Consider the following 20,083-nt stretch of genomic DNA (forward strand, 5'->3'; position numbering starts at 1 on the left):
CTGAAAAAAAAATGAAGTCATACATTTTGGTGTATTGACAAGAAACTGCACTTTAACCGTAACCTAATTTATGGAGATAAGGGAATTACAATTTGTTATTAACTTACTAAAATATCAATTTAGACATCTAGATGTGATGACGAGTAGTGGCTGCAGTAGCAGAGGTAATCCTAATAAATTAGGAAATAAGTCGTTTTCTTTCCTTTTTTTCCAGCACCGAATGTGTGTGCGCGCGCGCGTGCGCATGCGCGCGCTCCCGACCATTGAGATTCAGGTCTGCGTTCCGTGCATGCTCACATTCGGCAGAGGTCCTGCGAGGGCGCTGGGAGGAAGGGGAGGGGAGTCCGACACAGCCGGGGCAAACCACCCATGTCCAGCTTTTCGGAGAACCCGATTTCCTCCCACAGCAGCTCGAGGCTCCGGCGCGCACGTGTAAGTCTCAATCTATTCTTGATGAATATACACGATGGCGCTTTTTCTTCGCTCGTTTTGGTCAGTGTGTGTGTGTGTGTGTGTGTGTGTGTTGAGACCAGTGCTCAGACTGTTTTCTAATTCCTGTTATTGACTGAACACATACACACACACACACACACACACACACACACACACACAGACACACACACACACACACACACACACACACACACACACACACTATTGTGAGATTCTCTCCTCAGACACTATCACAACTACTACTGTAATGAAGCTTTTTATTATATACGCCGGTTTGGGACAATCTAACTTTTTTTTTGCATTCCTGCCCCCCTCTTCCTGTTCCCCCCCCCTTTTTTTTTTGGGAGAACTTATCATGATGAGATTGAGGTATGGTTCGAATCCTTTTAGGTAGAGTGCACACCATGCCGAGTACATACCCAGTCCCCCACCAGTATTTGTCCAACACTGATCACCGACAGAAATCATGCACCGTGCAGCAACTGACATGTGCAATATGCAATGATATATAATAGTAAAAAAAATATGAATGATGTATTAATGATGAATGACTCAAGAAACCTCTGAGAACTCTTAGGAATAATTTCATCTCTTCTCGACTCCTTTCGGAGCTGCGGCTCAAAGGCGGACCTGGACGGCCTTGGATGGTGCATAATAACCTGCATGCACTTGTAACTTGACAAAAATCTGTCCCTGCACAATGAAGAAAGACACGGGTGTTCATCGCGCCCGCGTCAAGATTACTCTGCTCTGCATTTCAGTGTCCGAATCCCTGTCATGCGTCTGCGGTGAGCCAGAGTAAAAGGTTAACGTCTCGGTTCTCTGCCTCTTGTGACACGGCTCTTAACCCCCCCCCCCAAGCCAGTTGCCATGCAACTCAAACTCCAGATCAGAAGGAATTACCTCAACCACCATTGGTCTTTCGCAGTTGCATTATTAGTCCAAGGCAATAGAGCCGTTTTGCAGCCGTCCTCTCCGCTGCTTTCCCCTTCTTCAGGACTGTAGTGTCTTTTTGTCAATATATGTAATGTGAGTAGCACATGTGGTTTACATTTTCTAACTCTTGAATGTTATGTTGGGGGCCTCCCGATGACCCCCTCACCTTTCCTTTTGACCCCTCTTTGCTCTACGTCTTACATAGTATAACCCAATTTGAACCAGATGTCCCTTTCTTCAGAAACAACGGACCTATATAAATGCAAGCCCGAACCAGTGTCTGCAGAGCTGTCCTTTTGGCCGGACACTCTCCAAGCTCTGCAGTGCTTGAATTGATGCTGGTCTTTTTGTAATAAACCTTTATATCCAATCAAGACGGTGTCGGCGGACCTCTCTTCAATACATCTTCACATCATCGCTACTCAGTATACAACAGGACTCTGCTGTGCTTTTCTCCCCCCTTTTTTTTCCATCTGTGCTTGAGATATCTAAACAGACCAGAGCTACACACAAATCACTGGGTCGTGTGTGTGTGTGTGTGTGTGTGTGTGTGTGTTTGCCAGCGCTTATTGCAGTAGTTATTAAATGATATCCCACAGTGATACCATCACTTTGAGAGGTGTGGGTGCGCAGCTGGAACCTGACAGCAGCAGCAGCGTCGGCGGTGGATAATGAAAACAGGAGCAGTGACAGTATTGCTCACTGCATAGTAAACACCCATCTCATTAGGCTGGACACAAAGGGAGAGGTAGAGTGTGGAGAGAGCTCTCATTTATCTCAAGCAGACTGTGTTCCCGTTGCATTTTTTTTCTCCGTGCCCCATTCATCACACCGTGCTGAAATGATGTTTATTCTCCTCCGCAGGATGTGGCTGACTCTCATTTACAGTTGCACCGGCGGAGCAGCTCTCCTGTACGCTCTGTACAGATGGGTGATCCCTGCCGCCGTGCAGTATCATGGAGGACTGGCCCTATTTTGGCACGACGTCGTCGTGGAGCGGATGCTGGACACACTGACCCAGTCCACTCGTCCTCAGGTGTGACTCAGTGAACCCGCCTACACCGAGAGAAGCCCCAACACGCTCGAGCCATCATGACAGATTTGCACTGCGGTCGGAGGGAATTAAGATAGTTGAATCAAATCAGCCTCAGATAAGAAAGCCGTAAAAAAATTTGAACTGGAACTGGAAGTGAGGAAATGAGCAATATGAATATAGCTTAGGTGGGTGATAATGTCGGGATTAGGGTGATAATGCAAACATGTCTGTGAATGACATTTTAAGCTTTATGATTCTTGTAAGGACAGTGAAGCTGACGACCTAATTCCTGTCCTGATTTGTACCTGAACACTTAAAGAAGCGATTGGCATCGGCCAAGACGACACAGAGCGTTTAGAAATCGGAAAATGTTTAGAGGCAGGTGGCTCGAAACAAAGGAGAAAAAAAAACCCTGTGTCGTAAAAAGAAACAGATTCTCCTCCAACCTCTGTTTTTTAATTCTAAGGTTCCACGTCTCTGAGCGTCTTTCTTCCACTCTGTCTCCATCTCCGCGGGAGGAGGAAAAATGATTTTGGGACATCTGAAATTCAATCAATCTGCAAATTTAAGCGCAAAGTCCACTATGCTCCTTTCACCAGGACCCGTTAAATATTATCCGTAATGTCTAACATTTCTAACACCATGCAGCGACAAATACAGGGGGGGTTATGCAACAGGTAAATAAGATGGAAGATGATTGCTTGATTCCGTATAATGAGTCGACAATATGCTGCAAGTGTTTGTAGACAACAAAGCATCTATGGTTGCAGTTTCTTCATGGGGCTTTACTGCAGCCGTCAGTCAGGATAATAACCAGTGACGAGTCTTATTGAGGTCATTGAGTTTGGTTTGAGTTTTGAGGGTCGTTGCCTGTTTAACCCCCACCACTAATATGACCAATGCTTATATCTTCTTTGACGTCTTTTTGAAAAACTTGTTACTGGTTCCTGTCCCCAAATGATAGTTTCATTTTGAAGAGAGAAGGGGGGGGGGGGGGGGGGGGATTTGCCAGAGTTAAAGACATTCCTCATCTGGGGTCAATGGGTGTGTGTAAAAAGGATCCCTCCAGTAGTTGTTGAGATATTTCAGTTTGAGCCAGTGTGTTGGGTGCTGACAGACTGACCAAGTCAAAACTGCACCTTTGCTGAGAAAAGAAAACCAAAGCTTCTGTTTTAGGTCGTGCTCTCTTACTTGCCCCACAGTGAAGGCATTGTTGAGCTTTACTTCCATTATCACGCGCTGATGTTAGAACTCCTACTCAAGACAGATTATAAGAAAACAGGTCAGGTGCAAATGTCACAGTTGTAAATATTACCATTAATAATGAACATCAAGTTAACCAAGACATGTTACAGTCATGTTACACCTGTGGTTTTTCTGCTATGTTGAACCACAAGCCTTTAACATACTGCTGGGCAAAAAAATTATCTGTGAACATTGATTACTGGAGTAGCTGGTGATAAGCTGGGTTCTGTTAGTGAACAGTGCAAAGTTGTGGAGAAAACTAGACAAATGAAGCCCAACGTAAGGTGCACGGGTAGATGTTGCAAAGTTCGCGACTGGCCCGCTATGATAATAATACAAGGTGGAACTAAAATGTGAATAACTTGTAGTATAAAGTACACACGGACAAAAACAAGGGCAGATCTCAGTCTCAGCATCATGTGACATCATACATATAAAGTACTCATACACACAGTAGGTACACACACAGTACATATGTGAAGCCACACGTGTTTGTCCTTTCCTTTTCTTCCAACTAAATCATTTTGGCTGATGCTTCTTCAGCTGCCATTAATGAAATCAAAAAAAAAAAAGTATATATATATACACACACACACACACCTATATGAGTTGAATACAGGGCAACTGGACTTGGTCGGTCCCAAACCTTGAAGATGTTTCACCTCTCATCCAAGATTTTTCTTCAGTCCTGACCGGACTTTTTTTGTAATCCCGGGGTATGAAACATCTGTGGGGTGGATATCAAGGCCGTTGGGTCTCTTGGTTCATTTGTGCTTCTCCCTCGGGCAGCAGACGCAACAGTTTTACTTACACCTGAAAGATAAGGGACACTCCTTCTAGGACAACAACGCACTTGACTAGGGGATTGCCAGGGAGGACAGAGACCGTCGCCCGACAGAGGAGGAGGTCTACGACACCACTGCAACAATGCCTTCCTTTCGCCCCGTTCCGGGAGACACTTGGCCTCAACAGCCAGGAGCACTAATGAACCAAGTGATGCCGACTGCCTTCATGTGACCCTTAAGAACCCCCCCCCCCCCGCCCCACAGTTAGTCAGAAGTGAAGAAGCCTGTTGAATGAGAGGTGATACGGCCTAACCCTAACCCAAGTCCAGCTGTCCTCAATTCACACCCTGAAATCATACTTCTCATTTAAGATGGGACTTATTGGTTAAATTATGAGACACAAACAACGCTTTGCTATGCAAAACGTACACAAATGTCCCCATTGTTTGACCAACAAAGGGATATTTTATCTCGTCTCATCTTATCTTACACGTTGTTGCGTATCAGCTTGAGGAGGTCTAGTTTTGGTTTATTTGGCTGGCAGACTTTGGTGTACCTCAAGACTTTTGAAAGTTAATCTCTTTACATACAGTATCATTGCTCCTTAATGATATCCAAAGTCAAATCTTCTTTGGAAAATCCAAGTTAAAAGAGACGGAAGAACAAGAGGACAGGCACCAACTAATCTCTTAAATGTGGGGTCAAACATGGCGCCCCAAAAGTTTTCCAATGAAACGATTTCATTTCATTGATGCCTTAATTATCAATGGGGAGTGATCAGTGACAATGATTACAAGTGCCCACTGTATGTTGTGCTGTGTGTTGTCCCCTCTCCTCAGCGGCTCCTGGGTGCAGTTCAGAGGAACGCCACTAGAGGGGACCCTCGCAGCGTGGTCAAAGCCATCGATCAGTTCTGCAGGCAGAAGGAGTGGGCCATGAATGTGGGGGACGAGAAAGGTACTGATGTTTCATTCCGGGACCCTTTGATTTTAAATGTGTGACATCATCACCTACTTACATGACCCGGCTGTATGTTTTGGCGCCTGCCACAGGCTGCATTCTTGACTCGGTGGTGGCAGAGGTGAACCCCGCCGCTGTGCTGGAGCTGGGAACCTACTGTGGCTATTCCACGGTACGGATGGCCAGCCTGCTCCCCCCGCACGCCAAAATCATCACTCTTGAATTTAACCCCGCCAATGCTGCAGTGGCTCGTCAGGTCATTGCTTGGGCAGGAGTAGAGGAAAAGGTAAAAGTTTGATGTCTCCTCATGAGCAGAACAAAAAAAGATTTTTTTCCATAGTGTTCAGGTCACAAGAAGATGTCTTTCTCCTTTCTAGGTCCACTTAGTCGAAGGCGCCTCGGGTGACTGGATCCCCAAACTGAAGGAGCAGTTTGGGATCAAAACATTCGATCTGGTTTTCCTGGATCACTGGAAGGATCGCTACCTCCCGGACACAAAACTAATGGAGGCAAGTTTGTCGTGTGCTCATGTTTGAGCTGAGCAAAACTCTGCATCGGACAGTTCAGACACTCACTCTGCTTTTTGTTACCAGGAGTGTGGCCTCCTCAGGAAAGGCAGCGTCCTGCTGGCAGACAACGTCATCTGCCCGGGGACCCCCGACTACCTGGAGTACGTCCGCAGCAGCCCCCTATTCAAAAGCCAGTACTTCAAGTCTCACCTGGAGTACACCAAGGTGGAGGACGGCTTGGAGAAGTCTGTCTTCTTAGGGTAGGCGTCGTCCCCCCCCCCCCCCTTTATTTTACACAGGTACTGGAAAACTTCAGACCGCTGTTGTTCACTTTGGGCCCGAAACACACAATATGTCATTTTCTGCTGCTATTGCTGTAAAGGAACATGATGAAATAAGATGGAGTTTGGTGACACTGTGAAGTAGAGTGGGATGATGGGAGTAGTTGTGTCTGAACCACCATTGCTGTCAGCGCAGTCCTCTCCTTGAGAAGATTGCCCCAGTGTTAATATTTCAGGTAGGGTTTTTTTTTAGTTTTTTTTTACGAGGAGCTGGATTATCTGGAGCGGCGTCCTCCTTTCTAGAAGAGATGACGTGTATGAAACAATCCGTGATTGGAATCACACATTTCTTTCTTTCTTTTTTGGGGTTATGTGAATACATACCTGAACAAAGTATATAACATGGTCTTTTAAAGACATTTTAATGCAGAAGAGAGACATTTTTACACATTTCAAATCTGAAGTTTCCAATACACGTGTTGACTTGAAATTAAAAGTGACATGAAGGGAGAGGCAAACAATCCGTGTTGCGTGCTTTATTTCTCACACCGCCGAATGATGGAAGTTGATGCGCTCTTCGAGTACTTCGGCACGCGCTGGTACAGTGGGTGGCGACGGCGATACTGGCTCCTTATTGACACATGATCAGCTGCAAACTGATCTGGGGGCTGCTTTTTTTTTCCCAGAGCACCGACTGAAATCAATAATAAACCTTCCGTGGTGCACATGGACCCCTTTTCTGCTCTGATATTCTCCGCCGTTGTGCCAGTGTTGACAGGTGTGAAAGAGAGAGAGGGAGAGCGTTTGTGTGTGTGTGTGTGTGTGTGTGTGTGTGTGTGTGTGTGTGTGTGAGAGAGTACGAATCAAATCGCTGCTCATCTAATCTCTCAAAGTGACAGAGTTCCATCATGCTGGGCGGGGGGGAGGGAGGGGTTCTGCATTTGGTTCAGCCGTATGGAAAAAAAAATAAATATATATGGGCTAGTCCACCTAGTGCTTTCTTCACAGACGCCTGCATGATAATCCCAATCTGTGGCCATTAGTGCACTGAGAGAACGAGCGAGGAGTGGGTTCAACAGAGCGAGGGAGCGAGAAGAGAGAGAGAGAGAGAGAGAGAGAGAGAGCGAGAGAGTGAGGGGGAGTGCCTGGACAGAGATGCACACAGAGGGGAAAAAGAACGAGAGAGGGAGAGCTTTTAAGGGATTTGGCAGTGATTTGTAGAATCTCACTGCAGTAATGTTTCGCTCTCCCTCTACTTTTCCCTGACCCTGCCACGATACCACAGCCTCAAAAGTCAGTGAAATCACACCTACTTCTTTTTTTTATTTTTTGGGGGGGGTGACCATTGTTTTCGGTGTGTTGTGGTGATTTTCGAGAGTGCACGGTGGCTGTCTGAGATGATAGCGGATTTACTTTCAGTGAGGAGAGGAGAGCCTTGCCTCCAGAGTATATAATCACATTTTGGACCATGGACGCAGGCCTGTGTGGAGGAGCTCATGTGATGGATGAGATCAGGACCGGTCGATGAAGAATGGGCAGGTAAGAAAGTGCCTTTTTATTCCTCCACTTGCAGGTTGATTGTCATTTATTGACAAAGGGAGGACGTTGACTGCAATGGCTGCGGAATTCATGCGCCTTAGATTTCCTTAGATTAAGATAATGCTCTGATGGATTTGGAGAATATTTTCAACTAATTTCCATGAGTTAAACGCCACGAGCCCAATAGAAAAATAAGTATGAGTTTAAGTATGAATACAGTTTGAGTATGGATTGCTAATTGTTACACACGTGGATTCGATATAAAGGTTTTTGACAAAAGGATCATTTAATCCTGCCTGGAAACATTCAATATCTTTTCACTTTTCACGTTCTGTTAAGCTCAGTTGATTACTGTGGATTTTGCCAGTGATCCTCATGCAGATATAATTAACCTACTCCAGCTTTTGGAGCATGAAATGCGGCGAAGGTTCACTTGATGTTTTGTGTTTTGCAAAATTTATAGTCTTTTCCATCACCGCCTCTCAGCTCTCTGTGATAAAAGCTTACAATATTAACCGGGTGTCCAAAATCCTCCCTTTATCCACAGCTTCTTCTTTAAAAAGAAAAACAAAATGCATACAGATGTGTCTTATATTTCATATTTTTCTTACATTTTCTGAGTTCTGATTCATGTCAGACTTCAGGTGCAGCCTAACAAAAAAAATAATACAAGAAGCTCCACTAGATCTTTACAAGCGGTTACCTAATACGGGAATCATTTTCAGCTTCGACCACACAGACCCATTGGCAGGTTTACAATTACAGTATCATGTTATGTACTGACGTAATGTTCAAACCCAATAATGATTGGAGAAAAAGAAAACTTCATGATGAAAATTATTCATTTTCATAGACATTTATATATATTGGTGTGACATACCAAGCCAAAGTACCACAAAATGATGAGTTGTGGTCAGAACTTTACAACTCATAAGATTAAACTTGAAGGGGATATTGATAAAGATTGTAGTAGATAAATAGCACAGACAGTTTGTAGGTATCTGTGGCAGACTATGAAAATTGAATAAATTACGATAAGGAGATGATTAGACCCTAAAGCCCCCTCTGTGACTGTCCCTAGGTGTCAAATGTAGAGGGAGTGGCCTGGTGCTGTCTGTCAGTACCTCCGCTGGTCATCATAATGACATCGGAGGCCTGCTCATCCCATCGGTGCTCCTGGCTCAGTTCACTGTCCGGATGCCCGACGTGGTCCGGGCCGCTGTGGGTGCTGCTGGTGGGCATCATCTCGGGCTCACGGGCTCAGCAGGGCATCCAGCCCCAGTCCATCAAGATCGAGGGCGACATCACTCTGGGCGGGCTGTTCCCCGTGCACTCCCGCGGGCCGGCCGGGGTGCCCTGTGGTGAGGTCAAGAGAGAGAAGGGGATCCACCGACTGGAGGCCATGCTGTACGCCCTGGACCAGATCAACAGCGACCCGGACCTGCTGCCCAACATCACTCTGGGGGCGCGGATACTGGACACCTGCTCCAGAGACACCTACGCCCTGGAGCAGTCGCTCACGTTCGTCCAGGCCCTCATCCAGAAGGACACCTCAGACGTCCGCTGCTCAAACGGAGAGCCCCCCATCATCCCAAAGCCAGAGAGGGTGGTCGGGGTGATCGGGGCGTCTGGCAGCTCGGTGTCCATCATGGTGGCCAATGTGCTCAGACTGTTTTCGGTGAGGTTTCTTCCACTAACTTCATTTAACACTGACAGGGCAACATATTTGGGACAGTTCCACCTTGGTGAAAGCCACTATCCGCCACTGATTTCTCTTTTTGAATCGATCCACGAAGGCAACATAGGCACATGAGACGAGCAGTAGTTCCCAACCCTTCAGGATCTGTCAGTGGGTCCCCAAGATACTTCAGAGTGATCCCGAAGGTGATTAAAGGGATAGTAAAAGAATTAAAATACTTTTATGTTTGCTTACTTTCTATAATATGCTTAAGCAGCCTCTGAAATCCTTCACATGAAATGATAATAATTCAGAAAAAAACTTTTGGGCTAACGGCTCGTGTCCACACTAAGGCCATTCATTACATTGGATTAGTGGTAAAAAAAAAAAAAAGAAGGGAAAAAGATTAAAAAATCACTGACGAAGAACTGGGAATCAGCCGAGTCTGCGTAAAAGTGGGTGCAGGTATCAATAATACGTCTATGATATTGTGTATTATCAGTTTGTTATTATTTTAGCCACACTGTAGCCACCAGGTCTGCTCAGAAAGAGGACCCCAGATGAGTGTGGAAGTAGCTTTATGGCTCGAACTTGCATTTTTCTCTACCGGAACTTATGTGTAATTGTTTGTGCTGTTGAATTAGTTCGCCACAGAACAGGACCGGGAGAATACGTAGTTTGTCCACTCTCTCCACCTTGGCCATCATTACATTTCATCGATCTATTGCAAACCAATATGAGAGTACTCCTCACATTTGATAACATCGCCTCATTCTAGTTGGACACTTGATAATATTGCACGTATCATCATGTTGCTGCTGCGCCGACACGCGTTTTAAAAAGACTGAGTCGCTTTGATGCCACTCTTCACGCGATTGTGAATCCATTGTGGTGGATGGGCCCGCCGCGGGCTTATCCATGTCGCGCTCGGCGTACAGTTATTTCTTTAACAGCTGACTGACCCGTTGTTAATTGATCACACTGCTCATGGGGATTGACGGAACACGGAGTCGGTGTAAATCCCACTCAATGTGGTGTCCTCTCGACTTAATGACGCAGCCTGCCGGAAAGGTAAATGGATCTGACAACAAACACCAGCCGGAGTCAAATTGGCCAAAATTCTTTTACAGACCAATGTATTCCTACTTGTTGCAGCGTTCTTTAGACGAGGATGCTGAGTTGAGAGCCAAGGAGGGGAAAGCTTGCATACAGGGCAGATGTTAACTACAGAATTATGGATCCCAACCTCCACTAAGCCCCTCTCAGCAGCTCAGGACCCTGGGCTGAAAATAGAGCATCGGGGCAGCGGGATGACATTGGTTCTAGGATAACAGCAACTTGTGGCTGGTGCGGAGCAGATTTAGCTAAATGGTGTGTTTCCTCCCACTGTCCATATGTGCTGCTCTCCGGACCGCGGACGCTTCGAGACTGACACTCACTATCCATCCAACATCTGCTCTTAGCCAGAGCAGGAGATGTTTCAGCATCCGTCACTGACACCGTCATTACTTTGGTTCTTCAGTGAGTGAGCACAGCCTCTGGGTTCTTTTATGGACTCCATACTTTATCTCTATTCATGGATTTTGTATCTGTTGAGCCTGTTCAAAGAACAGGAGTCATCCAATTCCATTTTTGTCGGAAGCTTTTATATAATGACCATTATAATGACACAGATTATCAACTGTGTGTGTTTTACATCACTGTAAATGCAGGATCCGACCGCCCGGACCAAAATAAGCAAATGAAAGATTCTGTACCATTCTTTTTTTGTGTGTGGTCATTTTATAGCTGTAATGATTAATGATGGCCGAGAGTGAAAATAGTCATTATTAGCAATTTTTTGAATATCCATTCATACTCATGTTTCAATGCATCATATGATAATAAAGTATATTAATCATAAAAAAATAGCTGTTAATTCAACTTTCCCGAAGCACTTGGTATACATTAATATTTGACTGTTCACTAAGTAACTCATATCCCTTCATCTCTACACAACATTTGCATTTCCTTGGCTTGGCTCCACGAATACCCCCGAAGGGTTTCACTCGTTTACTGAATGTGCGAAGACTTCCGCAGGACGGGACTGTAACCGGATACTTCCTGTGTTACTGATACGGCTCATTGATTTTAGAGAGTGAATTGGTGCAGATGCTTCTGCGGGATTAATTTGGAGAGGATTACGTGATGTCTTGTTCATAACAAATGAGTGCGCAAACATGGGGATCTCTTCGCTGACTTCGGAAGTCTCCATGGACACCGATGTCTTCTTGTCTCTCGGGTCGACTCGTCGGAGAAAAGTTCACTCCTTGGATGAAGCTGCGCTCTGCAACCCGGAGAATGTCGAGTAATTTCTTTTTATCTTGACGGGGCTAACACAGAGCGGCAAATTTAAGCTGCACGTGGCAATCAGAATTAAATATATTGTATGGCTTACAGCAGAGAAATGCGAACCTTTTTCTAGTCTCTTGATCTCTGTCTCTCCCTCTGTGCTTAACGTAATTTGACTAAAACCCCTATAATCCTTCCAGATAATCTGTGAAATGGTTCTCTCGGTCCTCTCTCCTTCTCCGCGCACTACCCCTTGTGTCTACCTTTTTTCCTCGTCCCCTCCAGAGGGCCCAACGTTAAGCCATGCTGGGGGACCGGCATTAACAGGGTCAGGGTTGAGACTGTCGATATAAACGGTGTCATTAAAGAAGTAGAACACCAGTAAATTAATCTTCTCAACCATTCCGCCCCCCCCCCCCCAAACAAATGCTTTTATAGCCGTGGTTCCTACCATCTGTATTTCACTGTGGCGTTGGGTGTAATCACAAACCAGCTCTGGGCAGACAGCACTGTGAAGTTGACTCAGTTCTGAGAATTACGGTGGACATGGACTGTTCGAGAGATGATCTCTCTCTATGATAGTCCAATTTTGGGATTCTAATGCACTCCGACTTGTTAGTATTAATGAGGAAGGCCTCCATTTAGACACTGTTAAGGTTTTGTCTGTGAATAAGTGGTGCATCATCCTCTGACATGGTTCACTGCCCCCGCTCATTATTCCCTCTACCTTTGGATTCCCCATTAGCCTAATAAACAGCGCTGCACATGTTTTCCACTCGACCCGACCCTTTCGTCATCACTGACCCATCCGTGTGTCTCAGATCCCCCAGATCAGTTACGCCTCCACTGCTCCGGAGCTGAGCGACAACAGCCGCTATGAGTTCTTCTCCCGCGTGGTGCCTCCCGACTCCTACCAGGCCCAGGCCATGGTGGACATCGTCAAAGCCATGGGCTGGAACTACGTCTCCACGCTGGCCTCCGAGGGAAACTACGGAGAGAGCGGCGTCGATGCCTTCCTCCAGATATCCAGAGAAGCAGGTTGTGTGTCTGGCTGACTGCTCAGACAATGAGGGATCACTCAATCGTCAAGCCATGTTGTCCTCACTCATTAAACGACAGCAGTAGGACAGACAATTCTCTTAAAACGCAGGGACCAACAGGGCAAGGAGAAGTCAACACATTTGAGTTTAACGCTCAAATTATGCTATGAAGGTTCAGATTTCATATTAGCCATTAAGCATGTTGTCTTTAGTCGCTATAGGGATGGTGTGTCGGTCCACCTCTTGGGTCCAGGATGAAAAATCTGATCAACTATTTGGATTGATTGCCATTAAGTTCTGTACAGATATCCATGGTTCCCAGAGGATAAATCCAATTGACAATGTTGATCTCTTTACCTTTCCCTTAGTGCCACTTTGACATTGACATTCGTGCTTTTCAGTAAGAATTATTAGACAACCATTAATGAAATGTCATTAAATTAGATTGACTTTCATGTTCCCCTCAAAATTACTTGTAATAACTTAAACTCCTTTAATTAATGCCATCAATCTGTTTACTGAAATGAACATTTAGCTCCAAGCAGTACTGCGTCATTGTAAAATCTATTAGAGCTGCGAGCGCGGCAGTACATTCATAGTCTATAATAAATAATTGGTATTACTCAATCTAATGAATTATTACACCTGGTTGGTGGAACTTTTTAGTCATTAAGACATGTTTTAGACAACAGTTTAACATGTTATATTGGCTAATTAGACTGACCGCCATTGATTCTGAAGGCACAAATTATTGGACACATTTCAATTTTGAGTCAACAGGAGGCTAGATGAAAATTCATCGCCGTTCATCCCGTAGTCAGTGGAACATGCATATTATAAGTTTATGCAACAGCACCATTATGCTCTTTATCATATTAGTATTCTGTAGTACACTCTTGCAGTTTTTTTAGTTCCGATTCTGATTATTAGATTGTGCAAATAATTATTTTGTTTTGCTGTGAGGGGAGAAAACAGGAATGGACAGTAATGCCAACAGATGTTTGACGTGTCTGTTACAGGAGGGCTGTGTATCGCACAGTCCATAAAGATTCCCAGAGAGCCCAGACCAGGGGAGTTCGAAAAAATCATCAAGAGACTAATGGAGACCTCCAACGCTCGTGGCGTTATAATCTTTGCCAACGAGGACGACATCAAGTGAGTCGAGCTCTGCTGCATGCCAAATTAGAGGAAATCAGCCAGATAAATAAAATGTGCACAAGCGTACTTTCTGTATACAACATTCCAGGTCTGCTGTTTCCTAATTAGACTCGGCTCTTAGCTGAGGTGTAAGATGGAAAGTATGTTTGAAGAAGTATATTCTGTCCTCTTCCAGACGGGTATTGCAGGCTGCCAAAAAGGCCAACCTGACAGGACACTTCCTGTTTGTTGGCTCCGACAGCTGGGGGGCCAAAAACTCCCCGATTCAAGACCAGGAAGACGTGGCTGAGGGGGCCGTCACCATCCTTCCAAAGAGAGCTTCTATCGATGGTAGGATTATTACATCTGACTCGAACTAGCCAGGTGCAAAAGTAAAGTCTGTGACATGTGACGTTGATGGATGAGTCTAATACCCCAGCAACAAATCAAGGAAATGAATGATTGTTGCGTCTGATAGTGATACCAAAGCTCTGCCAGTAAAGATTGAGTAAACTGAGTCGTAGCCATATTTCATTTAGCAAAAAGATGATTTTTTTCTTCTAATTTTAGCGCAATACTACCATATCAGTCAGAGTGCTGTTATTTCAAAAGATGTACGACCTTATGCTGAATTCTGGTTTCTGAAACAACTCAGGGTTTGACCAGTACTTCGCCACGAGATCTCTGGAAAACAACAGGAGGAACATCTGGTTTGCAGAATTCTGGGAAGACGACTTCAAGTGCAAACTAACTCGTCCTGGTATAAAATATGAACCTGGTAGAAGAAAATGTACAGGTATGATACAAAACGCACACTTTGAACATGACATTTGGACTATTTTGAATGCGTGCCGCCTCTTCCTTGTGTGACACTTTGGTCGTCTGCCAGGGGAAGAAAGAATCAGTCAGGACTCTCAGTACGAGCAGGAGGGCAAGGTGCAGTTTGTGATAGATGCTGTGTATGCCATGGCCCACGCCTTACACAGCATGCACCTGGACCTCTGCCCCGGCTCCATGGGCGTCTGTGAGAAGATGGACCCCGTGGAGGGACGGATGCTCTTACAATACATACGCTCTGTCAACTTCAATGGTAAGGGTTCAGCATTCAATTTATTGTTTTTTCTCCTCTCTCTTTTGCAATGTGTTGATTTCGATTGAAAAAGTTCGATTTTTGGGGGGATCAAACTAGGTAAACCCCCCCCCCCCACCGAGTGAGATGAAATTTGTGTTGGCTTTCCCACTGCTGCTCTCTGTCACTGCAGAAGGTTTGAAAAGAGTTGCATTTTGAAAAGGAATCGGTAGAATGGAGGTCAACTTGAAGAGGGCGGCCTTGAGATGTTTCTGTTAATGTACCTTGCTCCAGAACACAGCACATCTCTTCAAAGCACATCCCCTCCCTGGGGCTGCCTCCTCGCTCTTCGCTTTATACAAGGCTCCTGCTTTTCATTCTCTTCTTTCATAAAAAAGTCACAGTTTGGAAAGAGAGAGAGAAAAAAAATGTGTTTCTATGAAAGCATCCTATCTACTGCTCTGCTCTTGCTGAATGACCTTGGCTTGTATGGAAGATTTTCTGATTGAGCGCCTGCAGGGACCTGAGAGGAACATTCAATCACGTTAGGGCAACAGAGCAGAGTGCACTGAAAGACTGTGCGCATGGAGGAAAGCCTTCACTAAAGAGCATCCTGCACTCAGCTTTCACATGACTGCACAGGTCTGAAGACAGCAAACACTAGAAGTGTGTCGGGTGTTTTCCCTGCCACTGTATATCCAGCTTAGCGAACTTGAATCTACCTCTGTCTCACTTCACGTCTTTTTTCCATAAGGCACCGGCCATTAAATCTCTGTCTCCGTCAATCAGGCAGCGCAGGAACTGGAGTGATGTTCAATGAGAATGGAGACGCTCCTGGACGGTACGACATCTTCCAGTACCAACTGTCTAATGTCAGCAACCCCGGATACAAGGATATCGGTCAATGGACGAACCACCTCCGAATCAATGTAAATATGTTTTTGGGGTACAATTGAGCGTACAATTCTAGCATTGCAAGAATACTGGAGACAGCTGGAAACAGCTTGCCTAGTGCTGCTCAAATTAAGAAAACCAACAGCCCCAAAGTTCACAAATGAACACTTGTTATTTAATGTGTACCAAAAAAGTGTTTCAGTGTTGGTTTCCTTCCACCCTAGCCTGAGGAGATGCAGTGGTCAGGAGGTGACCGGAAGGTCCCCGAGTCGGTGTGCAGTTTCCCCTGCGAGTCTGGTGAGCGGAAGAAAATGGTGAAGGGCGTCCCCTGCTGCTGGCACTGCGAGCTCTGCGACGGCTATCAGTACCTCCTGGATGAGTTCTCCTGCGACATGTGCCCCTTCGACATGAGGCCCTTGAAGAACCGCACGGGCTGCCGGTCCACGCCCATCATCAAGCTGGAGTGGAGCTCTCCCTGGGCCATCATCCCCGTCTTCCTGGCCATTCTGGGCATCCTGGCCACCAGCGGCGTCATCGCAACCTTCATCCGCTTCAACGACACGCCCATTGTCCGGGCGTCCGGCAGGGAGCTCAGCTACGTGTTGCTGACAGGCATCTTCCTCATCTACCTCATCACCTTCCTCATGATAGCTGAGCCCAGCGTGGCCGTGTGCGCCTTCCGCAGGCTGCTGCTGGGTCTCGGCATGTGCATCAGCTACGCTGCCATGCTCACCAAGACCAACCGGATTTACCGCATCTTTGAACAGGGCAAGAAGTCGGTCACGCCCCCAAAATTCATCAGCCCCACCTCTCAGCTGATTATCACCTTCATACTCATCTCAGTGCAGGTAAGTGTGCTTGTTTCACGTAGATCATGTGGATCTTTTTTGCAGGACTCTAACTCTCCTTACTCTGCAGGTACTTGGGGTGTTCATCTGGTTTGGTGTGATGCCCCCCCACACCATCATCGACTATGAGGAGCAGAAGCCTCCAAACCCAGAGTTTGCCCGCGGCGTCCTCAAGTGTGACATGTCCGACTTGTCCCTCATCTTATGTCTGAGCTACAGTATTGTACTGATGATCACCTGCACGGTGTACGCCATCAAGAGCAGAGGGGTTCCCGAAACCTTCAATGAGGCCAAGCCCATTGGCTTCACCATGTACACGACCTGCATCATCTGGTTGGCTTTCGTACCCATCTTCTTTGGCACAGCGCAGTCGACTGAGAAGGTAAGAAAATTCAACATGTTCAAAGCCTCAGTAGTTCTGTTACTTGGGGGAAAATCTCAACTCATCTTGCTTGTTCTTGAGCTTTCAACCGAGTCCTGGTCCTAGGCCTGGGCCAGAGAGTGCTCAGAATTACGGGACATTTGAACATCTACCCTTTAATTAAAACTGAGCGTCGGCTGATAAAATAAGATACCAATAGTACGAGATCAAATTAATCCTTCAGTAATATGAGATCGTTGCCCGTCATATCATATTTGCTTCCTGCTGTACTCGTGGGACATACTGCCTCCTCTGTACTCTGAGTTTAAAATTTTCTTGTGGGCTATTTGCTGCCATCTCACAGTACAAGACTGTTGGGGGGAATATTTGAAAAAAATGGAGATATGCTTTGACTAATAGCGAGCCGTATTATGAATCGGTCAGGCTGAAACAATTAAAGCCTGCGGTGCTTTCAAAGTCTTTTCACCTCCTCCAAATGGATATGAAGTGAATTAAGAAAGAAGGGGGAGAGGAGAAGAAAGGAGGTCAGACGGGCCGAGGGACGGCAGGGACCCTTCATACACCAATTCAGCCATCCCATTCAATAAATCATCACTTAGAAAAAGAGCTAAATATAGACTCCAACTTTTGTCTGCCTCAAGAAAACGGCCGCTGTTATGCTCCCATCATGTGTGGGCCCGCGTAGAGCAGGAGGTGATTTACCTGCTGGAGGTCGGTGTTGACACGTTGAGGAACCATTCACTGATTCTTAGCCAGTCTCTCCACTCGCCTCGGGGCCCAGCCCATGAATACAATCCATCCAACCCATGAATTACAACAGCTCCTTTTTAGAAATGGAGAGGTCAGTGAGAGGGGCCGGACGAAAAGCAGGACAATAAAGGACATGTTTGATGTGAGGACACCAGCCTGTGAGATGACGCTCCACGCTGAGGACGGTGTACAATTTGACTTACTGACTTATTTATGGCACAAATATATCTTATTTATGGCACGTATGGCTTGATTTATTTATGACCCGTACAGTTTGCTTGAATAATGAGTTCATAATTCATTGGAGGCAGATCTCAGGAGAAGTGTTTTCTCATTATTACTGTTGGATTTGCAATGGCAGGAAGAGCAGTGAGGAGTAGACATGGTCAAAGCCCATAAATAGAGCCCCCTCTCCTGACTACATATACCAGGTCATGAATCATTCATCAGAGGAAAAACACTGCCTCCTGTGCTTTGAGATAAAAACCGTAAAGACGGCTTTGTGACAACCTATGAGATTACATACAGTGTGTTCTATTCAAACTGCATAATGATAAGAATCAATTATTAACTGCACACTGATGAAGACCTTTTCTAAGAGGAATTGACAGCTGGTTCAGTAGTAATAACCACAGGTGGGTGTACGTGTGGCAATTCCGTCTGACCTGCCGTGTCTCTGCCGCAGATGTTCATCCAGACCACCACCCTGACGGTGTCCATGAGCCTGAGCGCCACCGTGTCCCTGGGCATGCTCTACATCCCCAAGGTGTACGTCATCATCTTCCACCCGGAGCAGAACGTGCAGAAGAGGAAGCGCAGCTTCAAAGCCGTGGTGCAGGCAGCCACCGTGTCCACGCACCTGTCCCAGAAGTCCAACGACAAACAGAACGGAGAGTCCAAGATCGAGCCGGACAGATCACAGTGAAGCGGCACGGAACGGCGCCACGCTTTCATCACCTCACGTAAGGAGCCCACGGATGTGCTGGTTGACGGTCTTGTTGGCTGGATTCGTTCTTGTCACTTCTTCCCCTCAACTACGGATTTAAAACACCAGCAAACGCGTTCTCGGTTTCTTTTCACACTTAAAATTTCTCAGAACTACTACACCTGGAATGGAGCACAAAAGGAAACAAAAAGGCTCACCCTAAAAAAGGGGCAGCTTATTTCTTTTTTTTTACACTTTGCACAATGATTTTCCCATGTAACATGATCCACAAATACACCTGACACTGACAAAGGGTTATTGTTGGCTCGAACTCTCCTTGGGAAATGCTGAGTAGGAAAAAAATAAGATGCGCTTAAATGGCGACCTTTGCCCTACAGGAAGATGTACGTGTGTGTGGAGTCCCTCGGGGCCGATGAAATGTTGTTTGTCGTCTCCAAAAGCACTGCATGGATTGTGTGTTTATGTGTACATGAATGTCTTGAGAGATTGTTTGTATGGGGTATCGTGACTTTTTCTTCTGATTGCACTGGAAGGAAGTAGCTTTTAAAGGGCACCACCGCGTCCTGTTACTATTTCTGATGTACACCTGTGGGAAGGTAGAATCAATCACTACACTGAAACCACTTGTGGCAGAACCTTTCAATAACCAATCTCTAACACGACACGGCATTTTGCTGACATCTGTGTTATGTGTACAATCAGTTTTAACTTATGCCGATTCTCACTGTGGAAACTGTAAATTCAAAACACTGTACACAAGTGACTGTGAACAGGAAATGTATCTTTATCTTCTGGTACGAATTCCACAGCAGGGAAAGACTACGTTTGGCATTTCCCTATATTGTTCCTCAAATTATCAAGCAGTTATGTATGGCAACATGCCAAACTCAAACACAAGCTGCTGTTACGTTCATGCATGGAGAACCTCGTCAGAAAGCTTCACTGCATCAGTTGAATTTGATTTTGTGCCATGAATGCTTTTCTATAAATACAAAAAATTTCTCATTTCTGCAAATATTGTAAAACATTTAGCATGAGGCAAAGTCCTGAATTTGACAACAGTCCCTTATTTACCTGTGTATTATTTGCTGTGGGCTTTTTTTTGTTACTTGATCATGATGTACATTGTACAACTCAGGTTTTACTGAAGGTGTTTGGACAAATGTCTTGTCTCAAGGATTTACCTCCTGTACTGGTGCAGCTGTGAGAAAACAGTGTTTGTACTGCCCCCTGCAGGAGAGCACACCTCAGTGAACTGTTTGTG

At 45.6% G+C, this 20,083-nt stretch overlaps 2 protein-coding genes across 2 annotated transcripts; both read left to right on the forward strand.

The window, feature by feature from the left end:
- The first annotated feature begins 229 nt into the window (after window positions 1-229).
- comtb (catechol-O-methyltransferase b) lies at window positions 230-6,726 on the forward strand. Its single transcript, XM_035632524.2, has 6 exons — window positions 230-432; window positions 2,254-2,425; window positions 5,295-5,412; window positions 5,508-5,701; window positions 5,793-5,924; window positions 6,009-6,726. Exons 1-6 carry the CDS (start codon window positions 245-247, stop codon window positions 6,186-6,188), a joined length of 984 nt encoding a protein of 327 aa, XP_035488417.2. The 5' UTR covers window positions 230-244; the 3' UTR covers window positions 6,189-6,726.
- A 653-nt stretch (window positions 6,727-7,379) lies between these two features.
- Window positions 7,380-20,030, forward strand: grm6b (glutamate receptor, metabotropic 6b). Its single transcript, XM_035631016.2, has 11 exons — window positions 7,380-7,744; window positions 8,826-9,422; window positions 12,575-12,791; window positions 13,813-13,948; window positions 14,127-14,281; window positions 14,586-14,726; window positions 14,820-15,020; window positions 15,789-15,928; window positions 16,118-16,741; window positions 16,812-17,123; window positions 18,559-20,030. The coding sequence occupies exons 1-11, from the start codon at window positions 7,730-7,732 to the stop codon at window positions 18,796-18,798; spliced, it is 2,778 nt and encodes a 925-aa protein (XP_035486909.2). The 5' UTR covers window positions 7,380-7,729; the 3' UTR covers window positions 18,799-20,030.
- The last annotated feature ends 53 nt before the right edge of the window (window positions 20,031-20,083 follow it).

Source organism: Scophthalmus maximus, chromosome 6 (genome assembly GCF_022379125.1).
Source record: "Scophthalmus maximus strain ysfricsl-2021 chromosome 6, ASM2237912v1, whole genome shotgun sequence".
In the NCBI taxonomy this organism is placed as follows: Eukaryota; Metazoa; Chordata; class Actinopteri; order Pleuronectiformes; family Scophthalmidae; genus Scophthalmus; species Scophthalmus maximus.

Coding starts and splice junctions, on each gene's coding strand:
- comtb (XM_035632524.2), top strand. CDS start 245: ATGCGCGCGCTCCCGACCATTGAGATTCAGGTCTGCGTTCCGTGCATG. Junction 5,413..5,507: donor GAATGTGGGGGACGAGAAAG/GTACTGATGTTT, acceptor CGCCTGCCACAG/GCTGCATTCTTGACTCGGTG. Junction 5,925..6,008: donor CGGACACAAAACTAATGGAG/GCAAGTTTGTCG, acceptor TTTTGTTACCAG/GAGTGTGGCCTCCTCAGGAA.
- grm6b (XM_035631016.2), top strand. Junction 14,282..14,585: donor AAAGAGAGCTTCTATCGATG/GTAGGATTATTA, acceptor GAAACAACTCAG/GGTTTGACCAGTACTTCGCC. Junction 14,727..14,819: donor TGGTAGAAGAAAATGTACAG/GTATGATACAAA, acceptor GTCGTCTGCCAG/GGGAAGAAAGAATCAGTCAG.